Source organism: Nanorana parkeri, unplaced genomic scaffold, assembly GCF_000935625.1.
Source record: "Nanorana parkeri isolate BGI_ZX_2015 unplaced genomic scaffold, ASM93562v1 scaffold578, whole genome shotgun sequence".
Lineage (NCBI taxonomy): Eukaryota > Metazoa > Chordata > Amphibia > Anura > Dicroglossidae > Nanorana > Nanorana parkeri.
Window position 1 is genome coordinate 594,121 of NW_017306846.1, and position 19,841 is coordinate 613,961.

Consider the following 19,841-nt stretch of genomic DNA (forward strand, 5'->3'; position numbering starts at 1 on the left):
AACAGCTAATATAACATAGTGAGAGCCTTATGTTTCTTACGGTTGAGCCAGGTAGGCAAATACCTGTTCTTCCACTTCTCAAGCAGAAACTTCGAAGAATGTGCCCTTATCTCTGCCGTTCATGCATACAGGAACAGGCTTTCATATTCCTTCGAGAAACCTACATTGTAATGGTGGGTAAAGGTAATTTGTAGTTCAGAATGGTTGGATCTTTAAATGGCCATTCCACTCAAAACTAATGTTTTAAAATCTATAGCAAAGTACAGTATATGACCAAAGGTTTGTGGACACTTGGCTATCTACAGGTGATTGTTGGACATCCCATTCCAAATCAGTGGGCAATAATACATACACCTTACACAAAGGAACCAAGAAAATGGCGTCCAGGGCCCCTTTCTGTGGACATTTGTGGTTCATACCAAGAAATAAAGATAAGCCAGTGCATGACCATTCAATACAGAACCAGGCGGAACAAAACTGTGTGCCACCAGCAGTCCATGGGCCAGTCTTTAAGTAACGTCAGTATAAGGCTGATGATGAGCTACAAGGCTTAAAATGCTGCAAGGTTTTTTAGATAAAGTTCTCCTTCGTCTGCTTCCATAGATTGAACTGCACTAACTTGTTTTACCATTTGTGCCTCAGGCTCCAATGCTACAGCAGTATGTTCTATTACATGATCTGGGAGATCTTGCTGCTCCTCCATTCTGAGTGGACTTTGCCCCTTGTCCTATTGTAAGTTCACTGTGTACTCTGAAAATAAATCTGGCGTTTCAATCGCAGGGTTATCCCAGTTATCGGCCTACACACGACTGTTTACTTTTTCACCGGTAACAGGGCCTGATGTTTGCTCACACACAGAAAAACAATCAGGACATGACCTGGTGCTTGAGGAGAGCACTCATTAACCGTCTGACACTAAATGCAATAAAATAATGATGTGTTTTAGCACATACATTTCCTCATATTCTGCTGACAGTGCATACGTGTGTCTGGATGATTTAAAGGGCTCACATTTGACATGTGTTTAACATGCACATCAAACGCAGGTCAACAAAATCCCTTTGATTTTAATATAGCAGTACACATGGCAGCTCAAAGGCTGCCTTTGACCTGCTTTAGTATCATGTTGAGTTTCTTTGGAAGCAGCATGTCCTTATTAAGGCAAGCTACATCGATTTAAAATGAAAATGCAATGTTTGAAAAGAACACTCATCGTCAAAAACCCCAGAAATTTCCAAAATTGGGGTGTACATTGATCAACTCAACTCAATTTCACTCAAAAAGGAACATCCAATTGATAAACAACCGCCACAGATACTGGTGGCCTTTACACTCCCACCCTTTTATATTGGTAGCCAGCCAACTTAGTAAAAGCCCATTTGCCCCCATGGTTAGTAGAATGCCCCCTCTCAAAAAAAGTCTATCACATACATCTCAACTGTCTCTCATTTGGAGGAAACTGTCCCTCTTTTGGAATTAAATCTGTCTGTCCTTTTTTCCTCATCAGTTGTCCCTTTTTGGACAGACATCTATAATAAATAAAAACTTACCTACCAAAAGTGTTACACAACACTAAGCCTTGCACACAAACCTTTTTGTTATCACATAACAAATGTATGCTGATTACCATCAATGAGCTACAATCTGCTCACAAAAGACGCACTTTTTGATTTATGCGCATAAAACACACATAAAAAGATAAATTTACTCCTCTTGCAGAAATGGGATCGCACTACGTTAGGATCTTCTTGAATGAGGAAAATATATATATACGAGATAGTGAGATACCTTTGAAATAGCAACAGATCATTGTGACCGGAGATGTCACCGCTGTTGTCCCTAAGCAAAATAGGTGATTCTACCTACTGGCATTGACCCAAACGTACCTTATCTGACCTTTCATGTCATAGAGCCAGATACTGTAACATTCCCATAGATTACATGCTGTTACATAAAGGGTTTACTAGAAGATGAAAACAGCCATGATGTTTGGATGACTACCACAGCGCTGCAAGCTCGAAACCTTCAGCCCTAAACTAAAACAAACACAACGCGTGATCCTATCAAGATGCAGAGATTACAAGGAAAAATGCTGTTCAGGGCCAAGACAAGCAGCACAGTGAAACCCTGAGGACAGGTGATGTCCTCACCCCATGCTGACTCCAAATGTCTTGGAATAAACTGGATGTTTATATATGTTCAGGACTCACATTGGACTCACATTTAGGTCACATTACAAGAGCATTCCACTGATTATCACATCTTATGGTACTGACGGCTTCTGTCTGGTGATAGTTGTGATGTTCTAAAAGGTGTCTGTTGAGGAGAGCAGGATAAGGAGTCATAAAAAGAATAGGAAAATACAAATTGATAACAAAAGTAGATGAACTGGAAGTCGAGTCTTACCATAGTTAAAGTGTATCTAAACCCAGAAAAAAATATTATGTTGAATATGATGCTTAATAGGCCTTAGTGCTGGACTGCATTTGTTTTCATTTTTTTCAGGCTTTTTTCCTTTATGTGTACCTTGTGATCCTGCCAGTAACACACTTTCTGTCCTAGGGTGACAACTCTCACTCACTGTACTGTATTTATGGAGGAGCAGTGTTGTCAGTCAAAAGTGTTGTCACACAAAGGTGCGCAGGAACACCCAAAGCTCCCAGGCAGACCAGAACCGTTGGGAAATATTGAACCGGTGATCTAGCTGTTGGAGTGTCGAAGACATACACATAACCAGGGGCTGACTTAGCCCACCGTGCTCCACCTAAGGCCTCATGCACACTATGTACCAACATGCTGAGTTCATGTGTTTTTGGAGCTCATTTCTAAACGCACCTGGATTCATGTAATCTTTTCTATGACTGAATTCACACTTAGGTGTCCAGCAGCGTCTAGGTGCCTTCAAGGCCTATTCACACCACATCCAGATCATCTCCAGACTAGACCAGATTGTTTCCGGATGCAAAATGCATCCTAATTAGGACAAACAATGTGTGACCTGTATAGTTTCATTGTCACGCGTTCGCTCTAACTATGAGGATGAGTGGAAATCATTCACCTCCTAGTTCTCTTTTAAGCCTGTTACCACTCCTGCAAATTACATATAAAAGGGTCAGTTCACTAAATTGGATGAATGATATTCAGGACCAGACTTCCATCACTGGAGCCTGCAGGTACATAAGGTTTGATGCTTGATGTCTTCTTTGCGAGAATCATCTCTTTTATACAGAACATTTTCTTGCTATAAATAAACTTCTATCAGATTATTAGATTTCAAGTGATGGAACAAATGTGTGGCCTGTACAGATATACTGCCACAGCTAAGCGACCTATGGGCAGAGGCCTACTGTGCCTAATGGTTAATCCAGACCTGGATGTGTAAAATGGTCAGTCCCCCAAAACATTTATTTAGTTTTAGCCCTCATGCATACTAGCAGGCTACATTTGAGTCCAACAGATGTTATCTAGTAAGTATAAACAACTTCAAAATCACTTTTTTCTTTTTTATACGCGTTTACCTGTGTTTACATGCGTTTACACGCCTTTAGCAACATAAAACTGGGCTAGTCGGACCCGGGATGCAGACATTTCTATTTTGGGTAAAATGACCTATGGTGTGAACCTGCCTGCAGTTCCAGTGCATTCCAACCAGACAAAATGAGACATGCAGTATTTTTCTGGCCTGGTCTGGAATGGACTGCGCTGAATAGAGGCCAGAAATAGCATAGAGATACATTAGGATACATTTTGTATCCGGAAACAATCTGGTCTGGTCTGGAGATGATCTGGATGTGGTGTGAATGGGCCCTTACTCTGATTTGCCTGCTGTAGCAAAGTAAAAAAAATGTAAGTGAACTTTGCATGGTCTGCTGCCATACATCCCCAAACAAAAAGTAAAAAAATATATGTACTTTAGACACCAGCTTCTTCCTGTACTCTTAGTCTCCCAAGAATATGCTCCTGCATTGTGCTGGATCACATTCTCATAAAACTTTGAGTGCCAAGCTTTCCCAGGAGGAATAAACACAATGACGTCATTGGTGCCTTCAGGATGAGGTAAGAAGAACTCAGGGTGGAAACATCTGACATTATATCACAGCTATCTATTGGTGGAACTGTAAACTTCAAAGGCAACTTAGAGGTAAATCTCTCCAAATATAACTTTAGAGATTACTCTGTACTTTTCTATGGCCTCCATTGTTGTCCCTTTTTTAACTAAATTACCCCAAAGTTCTTTGAATCACACCCTGCATACTATTCTGAAGCATCTCCAAAGGAACATTTTTAGCATGAAAAATACAACCGCCAAAATGTAAGGGGTATTTTGGGAGGATGTCACTCTTTTCATTCTCTCGCCACTTGGTGAGTCATCAACACAGCCATGGATCCTCCTGGGCTTCCTTGAGCAATGAGCAATGGCAAACTGATTTTGCACTATCACTTACCACCGATGCAAGGGGGCAATTTTCCACTGACCACCAATGTAAGGGATCACTTCTACACTGAACGCTAATGTAAGGGATCACTTCTACACTAACCACCAATGTAAGGGATCACTTCTACACTGACCACCAATGTAAGGGATCACTTCTACACTGACCACCAATGTAAGGGGGATTCTACAATGACCACCAATGTAAGGGATCACTTCTACACTAACCACCAATATAAGGGGGATTCTACAATGACCACCAATGTAAGGGATCACTTCTACACTGACCACCAATGTAAGGGATCACTTCTACACTGACCAATAATATTAGCTTATACCAACATTTTTAGTGTTTGTATTTCTATTCTGTAATTTATATCCATTTCACAATTATTACTTGAATTATTTTGTTTTACAGAGGCGGCAAGAGTTTTGAAACAGATTTGTCCTGGATGTCAAATACTCTAAATGGGCCACATTCTTTAGACCTTTAATTTAAAACCATTACAACTTGCTTATCATGCTAAAGTAATATGAGTCAAAGCCAAAGGTATAAACATTTTTTCCAAGGGTTTCAGGACACCTGAAAATTATTTTAAGGGTTTCCTCCAGGGTAACAAGGTTGGAAAAGACTGTACTAACAGGTTAAGGGACACCTGACACTCGTTTGTTCCAGGTCAGTAACTCACTAAGTAACAAAGTATAAAGGTGGCCATACACTTTACAACCATTGCAAGACCTTAGTCTTGCGATGGTTGTAAAGTACTTAAAAAAACGTACGATCTGCCCATCTTGGAAAGGCAGATCGTACTCTCGATCATCGCAAGCCCGCCCCCCTGAGGGGCGGGCTTCCGATGACCGCAATGCTGAAGGGGCAGTGTGCGCGTGCGCACACCGGCCCGTTCGGCATTTGTCTCCCGAGCACCGTTCAAACCAGCCGAAAATCGTACGATTTTCGTCTGGTTTTCTAGCGTGCTCCTTAGACAAAAGACGTGCGACCGTACAGTAGAAACGGTCGCACCTCTTCGTTCACACTGCTCGATTCTCGTACGATCGCGGGATTTCCAGCGATTCTCGTACGAGAATCGAGCAGTGTATGGGCACCTTAAGGGTGACAGCTCTGAAATCTGCACCTTTCTAAAACAGGTAAGCAATGGCAGCTCCCATATGTCTATGCTGTCAAGTTCCATCTCTGAAGTAGGAATAATTAGCCATAGCAACTGCAAACATGTTAAACACACACACACACACACTGTTAACCCACGCATAACTGTATGAAAAATGGCTTTCATAGTACCACATGCTATAAGCATCTTTTTGTACAACTGCAATATGCTGAGAGCTCTCTGCAGTAGGATATGGTTACATAGTTACATAGTATTTGGGGTTGAATAAAGACATACGCCCATCAAGTCCAACCCATATAGGTCCACTCATTCTTAGGAATACTTGTATCCCTGAATATTACGGTCCCTCAGGAAATCGTCCAAAAGTTTCTTGAACAATTCTACACTCTTAGCTGAAATCACTGCCGGTGGCAGTGAGTTCCAGACCCTAACCGCTCTTACTGTGAAGAACCCCCTTCGCCCCTTGTGCTGGAATTTTTTCTCCACCAATTTTAGGTGGTGGCCTCTAGTCTTTGTAATGGAGTTAATCTTAAAGAGTTTGTTGCTAATGTTGCTATCACCATTGAACATCTTGTACATGAAAATCATATCCCCCCTTAATCTCCTTATTTCCAACATTGCATTAGAACATTGCATTTACCATGCAATTCAGCCATAAAACTAATTTTCTCCCATCACAGCTTCTTCTGATGTTCTCAGTTTCTCACCTTTAAAACGAGTTTTATTCTTGTATCTCAACATAAAGAAAACCCCTCATGACAGATATATATGACAAAAATGCTGCTTGCTTGGCTGCAATGCTGATTGGCATCAGTAGTTTGAGCCACTGGCCTGGAACAAGCCTAGCTATAAAAAAACTGTTGTTCAACTTTCATTTGCTGCACACTCATGACATGTTTTTTGAGTAGAGAATCACTGAAGACAGGTTTATTCAGAAGGAATTGTCTTATTTCAGGTATACTATGAAGCTGAACTCTGGTCAGCCTTTAGAAATAACTTATGTGTGCCTCCCTTTCCCATATAGTAAGACTCTGATGCTTGTTTAGGTGTGTAGGTGTTCTCTCCATGGGGTTATAAATAGAGGGTATAAGGGGTATAAATAGAGGGTATAAGTAGAGGGTACAAGGGGTATAAGTAGAGGGCATAAGGGGTATAAGTAGAGGGTACAATGGGTATAAGTAGAGGGTATAAGTAGAGGGTATAAGGGGGTATAAGTAGAGGGTACAAGGGATATAAGTAGAGGGCATAAGGGGTATAAGTAGAGGGTACAAGGGGTATAAGTAGAGGGTACAAGGGGTATAAGTAGAGGGTATAAGGGTTATAAATAGAGGGTATAAGGGGTATACGGTAAGTAGAGGGTATAAGGGTTATAAATAGAGGGTATAAGGGGTATAAGTAGAGGGTATAAGGGTTATAAATAGAGGGTATAAATAGAGGGTATAAGGGGTATAAGTAGAGTAAAAGTTGCTTTATTCTTCATTCCCCCAACAGATGGCATTATTCTTTGATCTGCTTCAACCCCGAAATGTGCCCATACCTTTGATTTTCTCATGTACAGTGCAAGACTCCTGGTCCTACATTGCACGTGATGACATGGGTGAGGGAGCGGTCACGTGACCAGAGGGGAGGACCAGCTTTGGGAGACTGGTTATCTATCCCAGATCCTGCAGGAGCCAGGTATAAGTTACACATTCCTCTGCTTTACAGCCCCCCTCCACAACCTATACAAGCCTTAGACACCTAAAATCCAGGGGGGGAAGAGGAGCCACACAAAAGTTATTTTATTGGCTGACCTATGTTCAGCTTTGAAGGCATAGTCCCCCTTTTTTCAAAAATGTAATAAACATCCCACATTAAAAAATAAAAATGGTGTCGCCTTCAAGCATTACAACTGCAATCAGTGCGTGTCACAGGTGCAGTGCACAGCCTCCTGCATTGCTTATCCCCAGCCCCAGGTCCGCACAGAGGTACAGACTTTCTGTTATAGGGCTGGAGGAAGTAAACAATGGACTACAAGTCCAGTGATGTTACCGTACTGGTTCCGGCGAAATCTGTGAAACTCTCTGCCGTGGTGGCTGATGGAACTTGTTGTCTTCCAGTTCGCAGAGCCCGCAGAGCTGTGCCAAGTTCAAATGTTAGCAGATGACGGCAGGTAAGTGGGCGGGCGGTTGGGGAATGCGACTTTGTTTAATGTTATGTATTCCAGAATCCTGCTGCACTCCTTACCATATATCCCTGTCAGTGTGGGCGCTCGAAGTGACCGCGGATGGCGCCGTCAATACTGAAACTTGGTAAAGATGTCACCAGCACACCATATTGAAGTGAAGAACACGTCTGTTTACTGTGCTATTTGTTTTGACATGAAGCGTCAATAAACAGACATGTTCTTCACTTCAATATGGTGTGCTGGTGACATCTTTATCAAGTTTTGTTTAATGTTACACCCTAAATATGCTCCCAAAAGTGGACTTTGCCTTTAAGCAGCACCACACACATACAGTGACAACTTCCATCCAATACGGCTATACGGCAGATACCGTGTCATTGGATTGTGATATGTTTCATCACCTTTACTGAGCTAAAAAAAGGCAATCCCAGCAAACTTTCTAAGGAAGTGACAACGTATGAGGGATAACACCAACATCAGGCTTATTTAATAAAGCAATACAAAGACCAATAATCAATACTATAAGTAAAGATCAATAAACCGAAGCAACCAATCGGAATGAATCTCTTCTCTTGACTTGCTATGATGACTTTAATAAATACAGATCTAAAAGGCTGCTATGGGGGTCTATCAGGCTTATTTAATAAGACAGTACAAATAGCAATAATCAATACTATAAGTAAAGATCAATAACCCCAAGCTACCAATCAGAATGAATCTCTTCTCTCTACTTGCTATGACTGTAGTAAATACAGATTTAAAAGGCTGCTACGGGGTCTATCAGGCTTATTTAAGAAGGCAATACAAAGAGCAATAATCAATACTATATTTATAAATCAATAACCCCAATACCAATCAGAATGAATCTCTTCTCTTGACTTGCTATGACTTTAATAAATAGAGATCTAAAAGGCTCCTATGGGGTCTATCAGGCTTATTTAATAAAGAAATACAAAGAGCAATAATCAATACTATAAGTAAAGATCAGTAACCCAAAGCAACCAATCAGAATGAATCTCTTCTCTGGACTTGCTTTGACTTTAGTAAATACAGATTTAAAAGGCTGCTATAGGGTCTATCAGGCTTATTTAATAAGGCAATACAAAGAGCAATAATCAATACTATATTTATAGAGCAATAACTCCAAGCAACCAATCAGAAAGAATCTCTTCTCTTGATTTTCTTTGACTTTAGTAGATCTAAAAGGCTGCTATGGGGTCTTTGAAGATCATAATTACCCTAAGCACTGCCTTGTAATACAGGGCTGTATGAACCACAGTTGTCACTCAATACAAGCTCTGGTCTGGAGGGTCAGCGCAGTGACGACCGCTGAGCCTCCCAAGACATTCTGCAGCAGCAGGACCGGTCCGGATCAGAAAGGGGGGACACGTACTTCTTATATCTAGAATACATTTCCTATTTGAATGATCCAGTTTTCTCCTATTTGAATGATCCAGTTTTCTCCTGTTGATGATGATTGCAGTGTGATGGTGTTTTAGATTGGAAGCAATAAGTTAACCAATAAGATGAAGAATAATCGCATCGAGATCTGATGCAATTGTAACAAGTGTGGCGTTCTTCTACAGATGTTTCCAATTTATGATCCTGGCAATGTGCACTTGTCAGTAATCCATTTTTATGGCAATCTAATCACGAAGAGAGACAAGGTACCTGCGTATGCGAGGAATGAACGAGCCATCGTAATGATAAGGAAACGACTTAACGATCGTAATGTGTGTGGCCAGCTTGGCATTCTCCTCCTGGGTTATAAGATGAACATAAACATTCTCTTACCGGACTTGACCAGCATAGCTCTGTGCATCCCCGTCCCGGCAGGTTCGGGTACCCGAACTCGGTCGAACCACCTCTGAGACATGTTCGCACACCCCCCTTTGGGTGATCTATGGAGCGCTCGCTTTGCCTGCCTCCAGCCCTGCAGCCGTGTGCTCGGTCATTGATATGGAACTGCAAAGCTCTCACTTGTGCAAGATCTTTTCAGCGAGAGCTCGGAGTCACATGACTGTGCTACTGTATAGCGGGGTCCTCCCCTGCTGACAGCATTCAGCTCCAACAAAACCATTTCTCCGGGACTCTGCAATATTGCAGGATTGGGAGCCCACACAATGTGCAGATCGTTGCTCCTTTCCAGGTCTCTGCTTCCACTTTCTATAGACGCACGCTGCATGACAATCCTGCACCCACTCAGTCTGCAGATCATCGCCTCTCTTCAGCAGCCGTGCTGCTGTTCTTCTAGAAATTCAGGTGTGCAGACCATCGCCACCCCCGGGCACTTGGCTGTTACATTCTAAGGCAGCTTTTCTCAACCTTTTAACCCCTTGAAATAATATTAAGGTGCCAGGGAACCCCTGCTAAAATTCATTGCGGATCAGTGGTAAAAACAAAAATCCCCCTTATGCCAGTGGTCAGTGGGAAGCATGCACTTTAAAGCTGGTCATACACTAGCCAAGATCAGCAGGATTGGCCAAAATTTGACCAGTGTGTGGTCCCTACTTCCTATTGGGAACCCCCCTTCCTTCGTTGCCATGTTCCAGAAATGTCAGTTTTTCAGTCGACTTTTGTTGAAGCTGCTGGTGTGAATAAACTTGGCCAAAGAGTATCCCATGGAAAACCCCTTAAAATAATATTCAGGTGTCAGGGAACCTCTGCTAAAATTATTTGAGGATCAGTGGGAAGCATGCACTTTAAAAGCAGCCCATATACTACCCAAGATCAGCAGCACTTGGCCCAAAAAAATCGACCAGTGTGTGGTCCCACTCCTATTGGGAACCCCCCCTTTATTCCTTACCCCGTTCGAGGAAAGTCAGTTTTTCAGTCGACTTTTGTTGAAGCTGCTGGTGTGAATAAATGTGGTTCAAAGAGTATCCCCTGGAAAACCCCTTGAAATAATATTCAGGTCTTGAAGAACCCCTGCTAAAACCAATTAATTGAGGATCAGTGGCAAACCATCCCCTATACACTGGTGGTGAGTGGAAAGCAGGCATTCTAAAGCTGGCCATACACCCGCCAAGATCAGCAGGACTTGGCCGAAATTCGACCAGTGTGTGGTCCTATTGGGAACCCCCCTTTCTTTCCGCCCCTTTCATCAAAGGTCAGTTTTTTCAACCCCTTGAAACCGGCATCCTGAGGCCAGGTGGCACCTGGATCGGGGACCAGGTGACACCTTGCCGTGACATCACCACACATGTGCGGTTATCTAATTTATGCCTGCCGGCGGCCATCTTGGTGATGGAGGCTGTCAGACAGAGGAGGGTACGCTCACCCGGCGGGATAAGGTATGCCGCCGGGTCACCTCCTCTCTCCTGACACTGTCTGGTTCTCAGTCCGTGACTGAGTGCCCGAAAATTTTAGAGGGGGTGAAACCAAAATGACTCAGTAATTTGGTGTTCCCCCTCCAATAGTGTCACCCGGGTGCAGGCCGCACCCCCCTTGTGATGCCACTGCCTTGATGTAAGATTCAGGTCTCCGGGAATGCCTGCTGAAAACATTTCATTGAGGATCAGTGGCAAAAAATCCCCCTTAAGTTTACCACACACCACACGTTACCATCTGATTGTACAATCTCCTTTAGCCCTCGTTCACACCTGAACGTTTTGTAGCGCGTTCTACGCTCGACGAATGCTCTACAAAACGTTTAAACATCTAAATCCCATTGTATTCAATGGGTCTGGTTCACACCTTTGCGTATTTCAGCCCGTCCCTAACGCGTTACAAAACGGCCCACGCCTGAAAAGGTACATGTACTACTCTGGGCCGTTTTTGTTGCGCGTTTCCATTGGGATACAGCCAAGTAGCCCTCGGAAACGCGCGTTTGTTGCGCGATTTTTTTTACCACGAATCGCGGTAAAAAAACCGCGCGACAACTGTGCGACAGACGCGCATATGCAATACGCCTAGGTGTGAACCAGGGCTTAGATCTACCAAGTATCTAGTGCAAGAGCCCACCTGATTGGATATACTAGGCAGGTCCTCCTCATATTATATAGATTTGGTCAATCTAAAGTTGATTGTACAGAGATTCTACGGTCAGATTGTAACATGTATGGTGACTTTTACACTGGTGGTCAGTGGGAAACATGCACTCTAAAGCTGGCCGTACAGTAGCCGAGTTGAGCAGGACTTGGCTGAAATTCGATCAGTGTGTGACCCCATTGGGAAGCCCACTTCCTTCCCTGCCCCGTTTGACAAAACTCAGCTTTTCAATCCACTTTTGTTGAAGGAGCCGGTGTGAATTAACTTGGCCAAACAATGACTACAATTTGCTGCAGTCCCCGTTCGGCTACTCTGACAGCAGCACACCGCCGTTATTAGAATACAATAGACTGGTGAGGTGGATTCCTCACCCACACTAACAGTGTGGATTGGTGAAAAGAGAGATCCCCCAAACTAACAGTATATAACCAGAAAGAACTAGATGGGAAAAGTCAGGATGGAGGATTCCTTTACAAGAGGGAGTAATTGAGCACCGGAGTTACCCTTTATAGAGGAAAGTATTACTGTATTGGTTGAGCCTTGTTATATCACTATGTTGTAAAAATTAAGTAACAGTGGATTGGATTTTGCTTTTATTCTCTGGTGTAAAGTTGAATTTATGCTCAACTGAACCCCACTGGACATTCTTCTGTGCAATGGGGCAGAGAAGTGTTGAAGATGTGCTCAGCACTGAATCGTGGCAAGTGATGGACTCTGTGCAGTGTGAGTCTGCATGGTGTCTGCTCTTTATCCTAAAAAAAGGTACATGTGGGTGCTGGATTGAATGCCCACAGGCTCTGCCCGGTTGTCTTGAGACTTGACAGTCGCCGTGGTTGCTAATTAGGGAAAGCAAGTAAAGGCAACTGTGAGTGCTGCTATTGTCTTGGGGGTAAGATTCTGGTCCCATGCACTGTGTCTGTAATGAAGATTGAGTTCTGCATTCTTTATGTCCATTGGTCATGAATTTTATCCTTGGGGCCACCTGGCGGGTGACCTCCAGCCCCTACCTCATGGGGGGCAGGCCTTCCACTTGCCTACATGCAGGCACCATCAGATGGGCACCAACAGCTCAAGAAACCCCTAGCAACCGCTGGGGGAACCCTGATTGAGAATGGCTGGCAGCCTTTCTCAACCTTGTTACCCCCGAGGAACCCTTGAAATAAAATTCAGGTCTAGGGCAACTGTTGCTAAAACATTTGAGAACCAGTGGGAAAAATGCCCCATACACTGGTGGTCACTGGAAAGCATGCCCTCCCCTTACAGCGGTAGTCAGAATGCATCCCTTACAGTTAGCTTAAAACAGGGGTGCCCATTAGGTAGATCGTGATCTACCAGTAGCTCTCAAAGCTGATGCTGGTAGATCACGAAGGGTGTGAATGGTGGCCCCTATATTCCATTTTAGTATATTTACTTAGCTGCGCACACATGATTACCTATTAGCCTGAGTCTGCTGAGCCAAGCTCCCTGACACCTTTCTGGTGGATACTGGGGGCTGAAGTGCTATGTATTACATCAAAGAATATTAGTTTACACAGCCTGTTGCACTACACTGTTTGCAAAATACAGCAAGGTGAGCCAGGAGAGAGAGGAAAGACAGCCAGGGGAGAGAGAGAGAGGAGAGACAGCCAGGAAAGAGAGAGAGAGAGAGAGGAGAGACAGCCAGGAAAGAGAGAGAGAGAAGAGGCAGCCAGGGAAGAGAACAAGGAGAAACAGCCAGGAGAAAAAAACGAGGAATGACAGCCAGGAGAGAGAGAGCGAGGGAGGTTTTTTTTTCGTTGGTAGATCTCATGTAGCTCGTCATTTGAAAAGTAGATCTTAACACAAAAATTGTGGGCACCCCTGGCTTAAAAGATCATTGGTGTCATGCGGCTGACTTTGCTAAGTGGTGTTGGCCCAGGAACTATGTAGGCACTATCAAATTGGTACAAATAGACCCGCAACCCCTAGGAACCTCTGAAGGAACACTGGTTGAGAATGACTTGTCTAGAGCACCCTTTCTCAAACTTTGTATCCCTGAGGAAATAAAATAATAATCAGGTGTTGGGTAACTCCAAAGGGTTATACCTATGGCTGGTACGTAAGTGTGATCAATAAGCTGAAGAAAGTTTCAAGTAAAAGAATAAATAATGCGGCATACCTAGCATATTTGACACCCATGGCATATAATTTGGTTTCCAACCCCCTAAAAAATATTTTTTTTCAATAATATTCTTGAAATGAATAAGAACGTCAGAATGCAACGTAGAAAGGCAGGCAGTAAAATGGTGATGTCCTCTAACACTAGTGGTTATGGAAGTGACATTGGTGGTTGGTAGAAAATTGCCCCCTCACACTGGTGATCAGTGTAAGTACTGGATCAGTCAACCATTGCTGAGCTTTCAGGAGAACCTGTCACTGAAAGGGCAAAGTGACAGATTTTTTTGAAAGTAGATGTTTTTGGAAGTTTTGGTTAACGCAGGGAAGAGATAGCGCCTCTGTCAGGTTTTAATTGCTTTCTGTGTCCTCACTGGGGGGATTCAGTGAGGAAATGTCATCAGAACATCGGCAATTCCAGAGAAGAGACATTTAATAATCACAAACAGAAGCAACATTTCAAAGCCACATACCGGACCGGAAACTTTGCTTCTGTTTGTAACTAAAGAATGGTTCTTCTCTGGAAATGTCGATGGTCTGGTGACACTTTCTCAGATCATCTCTGAATTGGTGCTGACACTGTCCTTCCTTCTGGAGGGTGGCTATATTTGTTCCCCATGGTCCCTATGTGTGTAAAGTAGCCGCCACTCCAAGCTCCCTCCCGTGACGGACTACAATCTCAATACAAATTAGTAAACTAAAAGTGAGATTGTAGTCCATCAGGGGAGTGAGCTTGGAGAGGTTTGTACTTTATAACACACACAGGGACCATGGGGAACAAAAGTAGTCACCCTCCAGAAGGAAGGACAGTGTCCGTGCCAATTCAGAGATGATTTGAGGATCTACAGCCGAGTGCTACACAAATAAGATACATTTTTGTTAATAGTTAAAGCGGACCTTTACCCATATCTTAAAAATAACAACAAACACACCTTTAGAAATGTCTAGTAATGACAATCTACAAACACATACTTCTAGATAATTGCCGGCTTTTTATACATACATACCTGATTTCTCTTTTCTTTACCAGTCTTCTGACAGTGGCCATGTTAACTGAGGGCAGATTACTAGCTCTCCATTTACTTACTGGAACTCTGGCACATGTGACTAGGACACATGACCATGCACATCATCCCTGGGGAACAAAATGCCTTTCCCTGAGATCTCATGAGATTACAGATGAGATTTCCCAGCAATGCTCTGCTAATGTAATCTTCCCAGGATACAACGCTTTGGCACTTACATCATTTATAACAGAACTGGACCAGGAAGTAGATGAACTCTATTTGTAAGTACATTAAAACCAAGTTTGTTTAATTAATGAATGTAAGATGAATTTAAACCAGCATCCAGAGCTACATTCTGGTGTGATTGTTAGTATAAGGGGGTAAATGTTCACTTTAAGGTACTTGAATGCATTGTTAGGACTTAACTCCTGAGTTTAGTGCCACTTTAAACTTTTGTAAGTCACTTTATGAAAATGTATACAACAAAATGTAATCTGTAACAATGCGTGCAATGCAATTATATTAGTATGCTGGGAACAGGGCAGCCACAAAGTTTTGTGGTCATAGAATATACGTCATTAGAACTAGCCTAAGGTGCGTCTGATTGTACTTCAGCTTTGTGGTCAGCTTAAAGTGAATAATCAGGTCAGTCTTTGTTAATGTGACTATGCCTCTTCAAGGATAAGAACACTTTTCCTTTTACCCCTCTGCCCTGTTCTAACTAGCCCCCCCCCCACCCCCCACAGATGTCTACCTTTCGTCTTCAGCCTCAGGAAGTCTATGTGTGGGCACAGTTAGGACACAGAGGACTTGTTAATGTATGTATGAATGTGATGTACGTTGTAGACAATCTGATGGCCATGGCCACAGTAAGTATGTATCTATGGAGGAGGGTGGGATTAGTTAGGTCAGGGCAAAGTGGCAAAGTGTTAAACACACGGCAGCCCCTGACTCCTCACCACCAGCCAGGTCTCAGACACAGCACCAATTCAGCGCTAAGGGAGGTTCCTCATTGGCTCTGACCGCCGAGGGGAGGCCTTACCCTCTGCCTGAATTCTTTGTGCAAAAAAGCATATCTAAGAGAAGAGTTTTATTTTTAAGAATGATTGTGCTGAGTTTTATGTGTGTCTCGTTTGTGGCACGGTAATTAAAGCATATTTTGTGGGTACAATGACTGTATATGTTTAGTAGGCTCACGTTTTATTTAAAGAGGAACTAGACCCCCCAATGTAATGTCTCCAAAAACAGTTATGACACGCCAATTGTCAAGGTTGTCAGTGTGCTTATTTCAGCTCTCAACCGAACTTGCAAGCCCTCAAATGGCCAGTGTCATAGCTGATTACCTGTGCAGCACCATGGCAACAGCAATCCAAATAGAGGCCAAGATGGCACCTTCCTTCAGTAGGGCATGGTTCCTTTTTAAAGTAGTATTAAACACTCAAACTTATTTGAATAATGAATCAAACAAATTTACATTGTCCAGCAAAGTATTTTTTTTTAAGTCTTCCTTTTTCTGAAGAGCTTCAACTCTCTCAGCTCAGCTTCCCTGAACTTCCTGTCCAGTACAAGAACACAAGGGACAGAACAGTCTCCAGCAGCTGTCCATCTACTAAGTTGGAGAAGGAAGACGGGAAGAGTGGGGAGCAGAGAGCAGGGAGTGGCTAGTCTTGCCATGTCTGTGGGTTTGTGGAGACACACACAGCCCACTAGCACAACCAAGGGTGGCTCCATAGGACCCTGCAAGGGAAAGGAGCCACCCTCAAACAGCATATCAGGGCCTGCACTCAGAGTACCAACTGATTCTACAGGAAACTCAATATTTTATACATCAAGGAGGAGCATCCATTGCAAGTGATTTCATCAGCATTTCAAATAACTTAAAAACCTTTTGACTTTATATCATTTTAATTAGGCCCCTTTAACTCCCTTCCACTAGCCCACTTTAGCTATGACAACCGTTCGCTGCGCCACCTAGTTCCTCTCCTCCTGGGTGCCCGAGGTCTTTTGCAATCCTAGCAAGGCCCTTCTGGCTGTTTTGAGTGGACAAGGTTTTGACTCTTCCAGGTAGTGTCAGAGCTTGCCCGCTCCATCTTGCTCCTCCTCCACTTTCCTATTGGACCATTAATCTGGCTTCCATTTATGATGGGCTGCCTCCCTGACCAATGAGAATATGTGTGAAGCAGGGGGAAACAGACAACCGTCGAAGCTTTGCCTGATCAGATCGGCCAGCATTTGGCTGTGGCAGTGGGAAATTCGAGATTCCACAGGTATGTACAGGCACTGTAGGTCCCCATATCATACCTGCTAGCAACTCTCTTTTGTAGAGTGACAGAGTCACTTTCATTTCTTAACACCGTGTTTCTATTGAAATGTTATTATTATGAATGAGGAAGAAGCCATATTTGCTCATTACACATAGAAGGCTGTCCTTCCTGCTCGGTAGTGCTCCACGGCCTTTTTCTATCCTGTCTCTCTGTCTTAAAGTGAATATCAGGGAAATTAAATTACAAAAACATTATGCAATACATCTTTGCAATGCACAAAGTTTTATCCCTTTAAAGCAGGGGTGGGAAAACTGCGGCCCTCTAGATGTGGATTCATCTGCCTCTGGGGGTCATGACTGTGGCTGTCAGAATCTTGCAATGCCTCATGGGATCTGTAGTTCCACGACAGCTGGAGGGCCGGAGTTTGCCCACCCCTGCTTTAAGGAGAAAAATAGCTGATGATCTGCTAGAAATACACTCAGCTCCTAATTTCCTATTGTGTGCCTTTATCTGGACAGAAATCACAGAAAATAGTGTCAGTCCTTCCCAGCTCTCTGTTGATAGACTAGTAAATCCCCCCTCATTTCCCTTACATAGAGAGTAATTGTTCTGTAGTCCATGATAAGAAATAGGAGGGCTCCTCAAGATAACACAGGGAGTATTCACAGGGCCGCTCTCAATTCTGACACAAACAGGTATTTTGTTTTGCACTTATCAGACACAACACAATATTTATAATGGCATACTTAACAAAATGAAGCACATAGGGTAGGTCCATTGCTACATACACATTATTTTGTTTCTTTGCAGCTGTTATGCCCTTTTACAAATACTGTAAAGTACAGGATGGACAGATCCCCTTGCGCTTGCCGGTTATTTACCTATTGCTTAGCGAAGGCTTCGGCGGAAGCTTTACCACAGAGGTTCAAGCAGCGGGACTGGAAACAAGAGGGTAGAGCTGCTCAATGTTTCTAAACTACCTCTGTATTTTATTCTTTTCTTTTTATACTTACCTTTTCCAGATGCCTTCAGGCTGGTCATGCAATGTGCAGGATTCTCTCTGCCTCCTTTCTGAGACTAGATGATCTTTGATGATGCAAGGAGTGGCACGCTCGCTGTATTATTACATTGTAAGGGAAAGGGCGCCATGGTGACACCCTCTCAGAGGGCAGATGCATTACACCTTACACTCACAGGATGCCCTCAGACTTCTGGGGTGAATGACCCTGGAGGTCATTCAACCTGGAAAACTGAGGACATCTTGTGGGGGAAAATAATCACTGTAGTGCTGGAGAGGATGTGAGCATTGCACCCAAAGCTGCTTTTTGTTTACTGATTCTGTTGGGGGACTATTAAAAAAATAGCCCAAAGTTGTAAAAATAGCTTTGAGTAAAACTCCTTCATCTATGTTGTCGATTACTCACTATTTTGCTTTGATTCAAATTGTTCAAAAATTCACAATTGATATCTTTCGCATACTTGTTTACAGTTTTCTTCTTTATATTCAGTAGAATGTTTTGAGATGATGTTGTGTTAGTGTAAGTCCTTAAAAAGATTATTTTGATAAACAACTGCACAACTAACAGGTCATTTAAAAAATTATATAGGCACAGGGGCGTCCTGAGGCCGGGTGTCACCTGAAGTGGATACCAAGTGACACCCCGCCGTGACGTAATCGCGCATTTGCACTTGACATCACCACACTCAAGCGCGTGACGTCATGGCATATGCGCGGCCATCTTTGTGATGCCTGCCAGCAGCCAACTTGGTGATGGACGCTGACAGAGAGAGGAGGGGACGTTCATCCGGCGGCATAATAAGGCATGCCGCCGGGTGTTCTTGCCGGAGGCTCAGGCATGAGGATGCAAAGCCCTGCCTCTACCAAGATGGCCACCTCCACACTCAGACACAGTGCAAAACAAAGCATGGTAAGTCATTAATGGAGAAATATCATCTGCAGATAGACTACAGGCAATATTGGTGACTAGTCATTTACCCTCTGCCTGCTCAATTCCTCTTTAAAAGCAGAGAGAAAAAAATGTAGCGATCGGTAGATAGGCCATTTTACTGCTTCTAATCCATGTCACTCTATGACATGCCTTAATGGCTTTTACCTAAATCAAATGCTGGTAACTTTGTAATTGAAAGGTTTATAGTTAGCTGGCGTGAGGTCAATCCAAACAACAAGGTGTGTCCTAGACAAAAGCATCCTTTGTCAAGAATTCAGCCTGTAATCACATTGACCTTGTGCCAGCCAGGCTCTGGTTGATGTATCGTATCACAAGAATGAAAACACAACATACTAAGATACAAGGAAATAGTGAAGTGTACAAACACAGTTTGTCTTGGATGAATGTTTCCATTTATATTGCAAGCAGACAAATGCATTACCAGGTCCCACCTAACCTGTAAACTGGTGTTATGAAGAAGCATGGTATTGTTTTAAAGGGAATGAATTGGGAGCAGAAGCACCTGCAATTCTCGCAACATAGGACTATGTCAGCCATAATATTATTCTATTTTATTCTGTTTTATTTTTTTTTTAAAAGTTGTGGTAACTGAGCCGTGTTTTAGTGATGTTTAATATTTATTAAATACATTTATTTAAGTTATGTTGTGTAGAAATTCTACAATAAAAGGCCGTCGAATTATATCCTTTCATTTTTATTTTGTTGTTTATCTTATATTTAGTATGTTTAAGTGCGGCCTATAGTCCCACCT

General features: G+C 43.0%; 1 protein-coding gene across 1 annotated transcript in view; it reads right to left on the minus strand.

Moving 5' to 3' along the window:
- FAM107A (family with sequence similarity 107 member A) overlaps positions 1 to 9,785 on the minus strand; it is a 44,932-nt gene extending 35,147 nt beyond the window's left edge. The window contains exon 1 of the mRNA XM_018562457.1: positions 9,521 to 9,785. Coding sequence (XP_018417959.1) covers positions 9,521 to 9,602 — 82 coding nt within the window. The 5' untranslated portion in view covers positions 9,603 to 9,785. The remainder of the gene's footprint in view (positions 1 to 9,520) is intronic.
- Positions 9,786 to 19,841: the final 10,056 nt, after the last annotated feature.